Source organism: Sinocyclocheilus rhinocerous, unplaced genomic scaffold (genome assembly GCF_001515625.1).
Source record: "Sinocyclocheilus rhinocerous isolate Xijiao unplaced genomic scaffold, SAMN03320098_v1.1 scaffold1635, whole genome shotgun sequence".
NCBI lineage: Eukaryota > Metazoa > Chordata > Actinopteri > Cypriniformes > Cyprinidae > Sinocyclocheilus > Sinocyclocheilus rhinocerous.
This window is the reverse complement of record NW_015627629.1, coordinates 925,965-935,885: the sequence shown is the minus strand read 5'-3', so window position 1 is coordinate 935,885 and position 9,921 is coordinate 925,965. Positions and strand designations below refer to the sequence as shown.

The 9,921-nt window shown below is 37.4% G+C and overlaps 1 protein-coding gene across 1 annotated transcript in view; it reads right to left on the bottom strand.

The window, feature by feature from the left end:
- Positions 1-7,151, bottom strand: part of pgfb (placental growth factor b) — a 29,593-nt gene extending 22,442 nt beyond the window's left edge. The window contains exon 1 of the mRNA XM_016543508.1: positions 6,897-7,151. Within this exon, the coding sequence (XP_016398994.1) occupies positions 6,897-7,013 (117 nt within the window). The 5' untranslated portion in view covers positions 7,014-7,151. The remainder of the gene's footprint in view (positions 1-6,896) is intronic.
- Between the last annotated feature and the right edge of the window lie 2,770 nt (positions 7,152-9,921).

Here is a 9,921-nt window from a genome sequence, read left to right as displayed (position 1 = left end):
TATAATACACATATTGGCTGCATCTGAAATATACTTCATACTTCCCTGGAAAGAGTAATTTGTCTGAATGCTCATAAAACAGTAGTCAAAAAGTACCCAGATGACCTACTACTTGCTACAGATTCTGAAGTGTACATCCAGTGGACACTTTACAATCCCATGAGGCCCCGGGAGATGAATGTTAGTGAAGCGATGCAACTGATGCTGGTCATATGACAATGACCACAACGACAACATGGCAAATGTAGTAAGTTCTTATTAAATTCATACTACACACATTCATACTATATAGAACATACTTTTTTAACTGTCACAAAGTAATTATTTTTTTTAAAAACAAGTACCTATTCAGAGAGTATACAATTTTGGACGTAGACATTGTAAATAATCCAGCACCATTAACTACTGTATGTATGTAAGTGGTTCCCAACCATGTTCCTGGAGGTACCCCAAAACTGCACATTTGTCATGTCTCCTTTGTGCTGTCCCATTTCAGATCTCGGAGCAGATCTGATTAGAGAAAGTGTAACATCCAACTTCATGTGTACCTCAATAACCAATCACATCACAGCCTTGATGTCCTTAAAGGGGTCATATGATGCGATTTCAATTTTTCCTTGGTTGTCGCAAGCCCGCCGGCCGCTCCTTCGTCGAATCCGCCCCCTCTGCTCACTCTAGCCGCCGGCCGCCACTCACTCTAGCCCACCGGCCTCCGCTCACTCTAGCCGCCGGCCGCCACTCACTCTAGCCCGACGTGTGTCCAAATACACAAAATAATGTTCTTTTAAGCAACATCATATGACCCCTTTAAGTTTCTGTCAGAGTTGTGTGACAGTTAATCACTGTTTGCGGATACCATTGAAATTAATAACAAGTGGCGTACACTGAATCCTACTTGCCACGAAATTGACATGTAAACTATAAAATAGATCAATCGAGAATGTATGTTTGATGGCAAACATGTTGAAGATTAGCCGATAAGCTGTAAATTCATTAAAGGGGACATAACACACAGTTTCTGCCAATCTAATGTTAATCTTGAGTACCTATAGAGTAGTACTGCATCCTACATATCTCCAAAGAGTCTTTAGTTTTATCAGATTTATAAAAGACAGATACAGCTGTACCGCTTCTCTCCGAGAACAGTCGAGCTCCTGGAGGCGTGCCGTGGGCGGAGCTAAAGAGTCACAAGCATGCGAAGTTTTTGCGTAGCAGGCTGTGGCATCAACATAAAACAGGAACAAAAACTTTACCGACTTCAATTTTATTTAATTTGTTTATAAAACATTTGTCACTGAAATGCCGGGAACACACACACACTCTTGCACCACTCTGTTGCTGCACCGGAGAAACAAACTGCATCCACTGTTCCCTTAACGCTGGGCTCTTTGGGAAACTGAACAAGGTTTTCTTTCCCTCACAACCAAAAACACACTTCTTTGGTGACGTTGTTGATTTTGTGGTCTAAAAACAAAATGACAAATCCTTTTCAAGCAAGTCCTGTGCAGCGCTGCCGACGACATCCGTAACCCGAATGAAGAACATTGATGGGCTGCTCTTGCGCTTGCTCTGGTTGATGTGTGCGTGCTTTTCCGTAAGAAAGGCACACACTCACCAGTCTGCAGGAAGTGCTGATCAACAGTATGTTTTTTTTCCGAGAGAAATGCCCATACAAGGAATTCCGCCCTTTATGACATCATACAGGGCCATATTTGAAAAAAAAAAAAACTTCCTGAAACTTAAACAAACCCTGAAAGAGTGTATTTGACACAGAAATACTCCAACTCGTTTTCTGAATCTTTGGCCATGTTTAGCATGAGAATCCAACTCTTTAACAGTGTAAATAAGTCATAATGCATGAAATAGCATTAGACCTCTCCTTTAAATAAGTAGTTGTATTTCTACAAAATTAGTTTATTCAACGTAGTGAAGCCTCCCCTCCAATGACATCCATTCAAAAAAACAAAACAAAAAAAAACTGGTCACTGGTCTCCTTCCCTATGTACTGGAGCATTATGCATTTTTTTTTTTTTTGCTAAACCTGGAGGCTTGCCATAAAGTGGCTTTACTTGGAGTCTCTACTAATGATCTGATAAGGTGAATCAGGTGTGTTTAATTAAGGAGACATGCAAAATGTGAAGTATTGGGGGTACTCCAGGAACGAAGTTGGGAACTACTGATCTAAGTGCCACTCCAACACAGTAGGTGGCAGTATTTCACCTTAACGCTGGTTGTCATCCATCATAAAACGGAAAAAAAGATAACGCAGTGTGTAGCTATTGCTGAACAAAATCATGTCAGAGGAGATGTCAGACAAAAGCAAGAATTTTTTTTTTTAAAGTTAGCTCGCCAGTGTGGGAGTATTTTTATTTAATTTTTTTAAATTCCGTAAGAAAGGCACACACTCACCAGTCTGCAGGATGTGCTGATCAACAGTAAGTTTTTTTGGGGGTTTTTTTGGATGCTTTTGTACAGTTATGATTACAAACTCTCTCTCCCCCTCCCCACACTTGTATTTTGAGTGTTTCATTGGCCAAAAATGAGAAACCCCAAAATAAAGTTTAAGATGAATTTGATTGAGCCAGTATATTCAAAATTTCTATTGGAATTGCAAGATTATTGTTATCGTGAATTCTTTTGGCCATGGGGTAACACTTTAGAATAGGGAACACTTATTCAATATTAACTACGACTTTTCCCTCAATAAATTCTTAATTTGCTGCTTATTAATAGTTAGTAAGGTAGTTGTTAAGTTTAGGTATTGGGTAGGATTAGGGATGTAGAATAAGGTCATGTAGAATAAGGCATTAATATGTGCTTAATTAGTACTAATAAATGGCTAATATTCTAGTAAAATGCATGCTAATAAGCAACTAGTTAAGAGACCCTAAAATAAAGTGTTAACTGTAACGTGTTAACGGTAACTGTGTAGTGAATATCTGATGTTGTGACAGATCGTAAAGATGACTGCTTATGCTAATACCTGCTAGCACCCTTTGTTGCAAGCCTGAGATTTTAATTTTTTTAATTGCAGGATGACACATTATGTAATGCAACATAGCATGAAATCAAACTTGTGTAGTTAAAACTATTGCATTTACATATGTACAGTGGGTACGGAAAGTATTCAGACCCCCTTAAATTGAGCATTTTTCAGTTTTTCTTTTTTAATAAATTTGCAAAAATGTCAACAATTCTGTGTTTTTCTGTCAATATGGGGTGCTGTGTGTACATTAATGAGGAAAAAAAATTTACTTAAATGATTTTAGCAAATGGCTGCAATATAACAAAGAGTGAAAAATTTAAGGGGGTCTGAATACTTTCCGTACCCACTGTATGTATAATCCTATGTATACCCATACCGAACAGTTTTAAGCTGTGTGTAGTATTTTAACCTCTGTCACACAAACAGATTCCCTGATAGATTTTTCTTAAGTTTAAAGAAACCATCTGTGAGCCGATTATCCAACTTTGGAAATGATACAGCAACTCCCTTCCTTACACGAGTGATCATTACAAGACTGCTTCATACAGATCCTTCTGAAATAGGGAACAGGAGATTCAAAGAAGGAACAGGAGATGAACACATTGTATAAAAGCAAAAAAAAAAAAAAAGACAAGGCCTTTAAGGAAGGTGGAAAGTACTGTTAATTTGTTATACCTTTTATACCTTTTGTCAAGAAGCTCTTAAAAGTGCTCTTAAAATTTAAACAAGTTATCAGTCATTAAAGTTGTATATGAGCAAACACAATAATCATTATTTTAAAAAGTATGTATGCATTTTTTTTTTTACTTTGTCAAGGTCAAATTATCTGAAATTTTAAAGGACTTATTTTATTCATTATGATTTCAGGACAGATGTGTACCTTGAAATTTTTTACTTTATGCCCACAAAAAATACGAACATGAATTTTAATAACAATATTATTACAATTACAAACAATAATCATATTAAAATCATGCTTATCATGAAACAGCTGCATTCAATGAATAATAGATCCACCAAAATGGTGTCATGTCACTGAACCATTAACAGAATGAATGCTACTTTTTTGAGCATTTAGATGGAAAGATTCCCATTCATATTTAGTTCACGTTCAAGTTCAGTTTTATTTCTAGAGCACATTTAAGCACGAAACAAGGCCGACCAAAGTGCTGCACAACATACAATAATATATAACAAGGAGAAGATCAGTAAACAAATAGAAACAATTCAAAATCCATACAACAACAAAAGCAGATTAAAACAATTCAAAGGCACATATTACTATTTTACAGAGGAAGTGCTTAATTTAACCTTTTCTTTTAAATAATCACCAGCATCAGTAACAGCAGGTGGTTGCCAACTTCCTGTAACTCCTAAAATAAATTCAATCTAAGTTTTGCCGCAAGCACAAGAGAGAGACAAGAGGAAACAGAAGCACACTCTGACGCACCCACACCTGGTCTATGGTCAGTGATATGACAGACGGCATGTGAATTTGGTAAAAGTGAATGGAGGCGTAAGTCATTTGTGGGGTCCGGAAGAAGTGTGTGGTTTTTGGATTTACTACGCCTGATAAACCTTGTTCTGACCTGCCAGTAGCAGGATTAAAGGGATACTCCACCCGAAAATGAAAATTTTGTCATTAATCACTTACCCCCATGTCGTTCCAAACCTGTAAAAGCTTTGTTCGTCTTCGGAACACAATTTAAGATATTTTGGATGAAAACCGGGAGGCTTGTGACTGTCCCATTGACTGCCAAGTAAATTGCACTGTCAAGGTCCAGAAAAGTATGAAAGACATCGTCAGAATAGTCCATCTGCCATCAGTGGTTCAACCGTAACGTTATGAAGCGACGAGAATATTTTTTGTACGCGAAGAAAACAAAAATAATGACTTTATTCAACAATTCGTCTCCTCTGTGTCTCTCCGCATCACCATAGTGCCATTTTGGAGAATATTCGCTGAACGCAAGAAGCGTATGCTATTCTGTCTCAGCCGCGACACAAGGATACATTTTCTGCATGTATTTACGCTTTGATCTGAATGAAAACAGCGCATCTGTGCAGCGCGGCTGACACAGAATAGCGTACGCTGCTTGCATTCAGCCGATATTCTCCAAAATGGCGCTACAGTGATGCGGAGAGACACAGAGGAGACGAACTGTTGAATAAAATCGTTATTTTTGTTTTCTTCGCGTACAAAAAGTATTCTCGTCGTTTCATAACGTTACGGTTGAACCACTGATGGCAGATGGACTATTCTGACAATGTCTTTCATACTTTTCTGGACCTTGACAGTGTAATTTACTTGGCAGTCAATGGGACAGTCACAAGCCTCCCGGTTTTCATCCAAAATATCTTAAATTGTGTTCCGACACAACGACGAATGAAGCTTTTATGGGTTTGGAACGACATGGGGGTAAGTGATTAATGACAAAATTTTCATTTTGGGGTGGAGTATCCCTTTAATATTGAATGACAAAAGAACATATTTACACTCTTTTAAATTAATGTCCGTCTCTGCTCTTTTTAAGCTTCTGTAAGTAGAGAATAGTAGATTTGCAGCAAACCATTATCCTCTCGACTATTTTTTTCAATGATGTACAGGAAAAAAATGGATGTGAGGTTTTACATTCAGCTGAAAGAGAATGAGTGATAAAAACTGTCAAGATTGCGGTCGAGACCCTACCACAAATGAGCTGTAGTGGTCTAACTAACACTGTTTGGCTTCACCTATGATTAACAGGTGCATAGAATGTGACATATCAAAGCCCATTTGTGAACACAATAAAATATCATTGTTCAAAGCATGCTGCTTTTTTGTTACAGAGGAAAAGATAAGAATATTGAGGTGGACTCTCATGACAATTACAGCTCAACTTAGCCATCTCACATAACATGAGGTGCGATATTTTACCTTGAGCTGTGGGACAATGATCTTCTTATTCAACATTTTGACATTTCATAGTGAACAGTTTGAATGTATATAGACAGTATGTCATTTTTGTTTATATCTTGGAGTAGTTAAAAGCACATGCTTGTTCAGATCTGAGGCTGACTTTGACATACTTATGTTGCCTAATTGGTCTCTCATTATCTTTGACAACAGTAGAAGGCATATAAAGATAGAATCTGTCTGATGATTTTGGCATTCATTCATCACTAGTGAGTAAAGAGAACAGTGTGTCACACATGCCTGTGGGATAAAGAGGGTGATGCAGTTCGTCACGTTTCGTTTCATGACTCAACACTTTCTCTTGCAGCACTTCAAAAAGGGATCAAGTTATAGAGGGTGTTATAAAAACAGCCGTCTGGAGGCTTTACTGGAAGCCGTGTCAAAAGTAAACTGACTCCATTCATTCATCCAGGTCTGACCGTCAACTGCACGTAGACACGTTCAAATTCTCCTCAATCAATTATTTTTTTTATTTTTATTTTTTTAGAAAGGAAGCCTATTCATTGGGTATCTCTATTCTGAACACGAAAGCTAACAGCAATACTTTAAGAACGTTTTAAACAGCCTAGGCTTTTACACAAAGGGTCATTACGGGACAAATAACACTGGACGCGTTCTTATGTTCAAATACAGAGCAACAGAACAGGTCTCAAGACACGTTTTCTTTAACTTTTTACAGTTGAATTACTTTTCATTTGACATGGTTATTTAAAAACGTAGCAAGATGCGCTACGTCCATTAGAGCGTCCATAAGCTACATCGAGACCGACACATTAAAAGAACGCGTCTTTTGCGAACTCCCACCCTAGATAGGCGATAAAACTATAACGCTAGGATCAAGTCGTCTCGTTCCGTGGATTAAAACAGCATTCTCGTTTTGCAGTGTAGCATCAGTATGTGGAGTATAATTTATGCAGGTTACCTGTAAAAAAAAAAGACGGCCCATATGCTCACCTGTGCAGGTAAAAGGCTCAACTGGACCGCAGCAACGATTTGTAACAGTGACGTCAAATAGCCCATCTCGAATGCCAAGGCAAGTATAATCGTAGAAAAATCCAAACAGTAGTCCATCCAAATGGTAATGTCAATATGGAAAATTCACCATAAATTCCACAAAACGGTTCTAGGTGGCCAGTTCGTGTCTTGCTCGTCGGTAGTGTGCGTTGCTTTCTCAAAGCTACCAAATAAAATGAAGCAATCCGGAAAATGCGCTAAACATATTCGCAATGTTTTTATCTTTCCGGTTTCATAAGATATCAGTGGTGACACGTCACTTAATTGCATCCCATCTAGATCGCCCTGGGAAGATGTACGATGTATGTAATATGTTTAAAATAGGTGTTTGCAATTATGGTTTGTAGGTTTTAATCGTCCTCACGCGCCACTGGAGATCCAGCGTCTGTTTTCTAGTGCAAGATTCCTGCTCGCGCATTTCCCAAATACAGTGGCACACTTCCATATGAGCGCCCTGACTACCTTTCAACAAGTTGATCATTTAAATCTCCTCCTCCTGAAGCTTGCTCATATTCATACTGTCCTCCCACTGCCCGCCCCTCCATGAACTCACATCTCACACTTTATTTCACTTTTCTCTCTGATTCAGTAACTCTGTAATTATGTGCAGAGCCACATAGAGAAAAACTGTGAAAAATGCCCTGTAAAAAGTGGTAAACTACTGTTATATTGAGGATTATTTCTACCTGGTCTAATCCTCAGATTTAGTTCTATTGGTGTAACGTAATGTATTTAGGTGGATTCAGTGATGTTAAATAATATATTTTGTTACCTGTGTGGTAACATCTAAATTTGATTCACAAATGATTTTAAGAACATTCTTTCAGTGTTTTAATCCTTTATAATTATTTTAAAATCTCTAATGATATATATATATATACTGTATATATAATCAAAATAACTCTTCTCAATTTTGAGAAAGTTACACATGTACTGTACAAATAGAAGATAACAGTAAATATGCTGCATATGCTGTCAGAATTATTGTATAAATGAGTTGTCGACTTGGAAGTTGCAGTTATAAAACTGTAATAATATTCAGGAAAGTTATTATTATTATTATTATTATTATTAAATACAATTAGCGCTGCAGTTTCAGTAATATACATTTATATATATCTGTAACTGTTTGTATATTGTGCATTTTTATAGAACAATAAGACAGCACATATTGCACAAAATTCCATTATTATCCTTCATGTTTCTTAATCTCTCCAGTCATAAAACGTTTGAATGTGACATAGCCATTCTTCCAGCAAACATGTGAAGGCACCAATATTCCACAATCCAGAGGTACACGTTCATCAATACCTTGAATTCATGTTGTCGTAAAAAAAAACAACAAAAAAAAACTATAAAGGAGACTGTTACACAGAATAAGGTCTAATGCTGCGTAAAGTCCTCCTGGGACGTTCGTACTTACGAGTTGACAAGTCGTAATTACGACGTCAGGTGCGTTCAAGTCAGTTTAGTCGGCACAAGATGGCAGTGTACCTTCTTTTAATAAATTACAAGAAAATACAACAGGGTCTGCATTTTTTTCCTTGGATTTCATTAACTAGCTGCGTAACAAGAACATGACCAGTTTAAATTTATAGGACAACTAAACTATCAATTTAAACAAAAATTTACCGTCAACTACAGACGTTGCATCCATCGATTCCGCCATGTTTCTCATTGACACGCCCCCAACTCGGAAACTCAGGGCTTAAAGAAAATTTAGAGTTTCCCACTCGTAATAACGACTTTGTGGTGGCGTTCATGTGCGTTCAACTCGTAAATACGATCTATTCGACATGACTTGAACGCACCATATGTTAAAAACCTATGGTGGTTTGATTGCAACATTGCATACTCAGTGTTTAAAAAGACTTGCATTTCCCATTTCAATCTCTTCTCTTCATGCTGATACTTTTATGCTACAGGTTTGGCACTTATCACTTCATAAGACAATACACAAAACTTTAAAGTATGCATATTGATGTTGGTCCATTCAGCTATGGTTTCTGCCGTCAAAAAATTTCAAAATTAATCTAGTATTCTCAGCGAAGCTGTATGGGGGCCACAGTCAGTCAGACCAGAAAAAGCACAAGCTCAGAATAGACACCCTGAGAAACAAACAAAATCTTTCTCTGAATACACTATAGTATAGTAAAGTCAATAGTGAAGCACACTCATAAGAAGACACGTGAGACTGTATCATTGCAATAAATCAAATGATGCATGGATGCATGCTGTTCTATGTTCTGTCACCATGTATGCATGCCTGTGTATTAGTGTGTGGTTTAAAGCCGTGTTATGGGTTGAGCTGTAAGGATTCTTTCCTTACTCACACAATGTTTATATACAAGTATGTGGTGTTTGCAGTAGCGCTGGAATGCACAGGCTGGTGATTCTTCAGTTTCACTGCATTCTTCACGCCATGTTGACTGACAGGGCCTCTATGTGCTATTGTAAAGAGCACGCTTTGGTAGATGGTGTCAGCAAACAGTGTGAGTTCCGCTGCCTCAGATTACCCTCCTTTCTCACAGCACTTTCTCTTGGGCGCCTATACCAAATCGAGGGAGTCAGCGAACTTTTAGCCAGGAAAGGCTTTGAAACAAATTATGCTATTTAATATATCTCAACATGACCATTATCTTTTTTTAAATAGGAGAAATGTGAGTAATACCTGTCTGTTTTAGTTCGACATCAAGTGCTTGTATTCTAGGTTTAAGAGTCTTATGAGGTATACTTATGGAATCTTAGAATATTTGTAATCAAAAGAGCCAATTTCCAGTCTCTATGATATTCTAGCACTTATGGCTTTGATGTATTAGCCTGTTTTATTGTCTGCCAGATGAAAATCTAAATCTAATCACTAAGTAATAACACAACTCAAAAAGCTGCACAATTTAAGGTATCATTCATGTTTGACTCTGTTATACATTTAGAACAATTAGTTCACCCAAATATGAAAATAGTG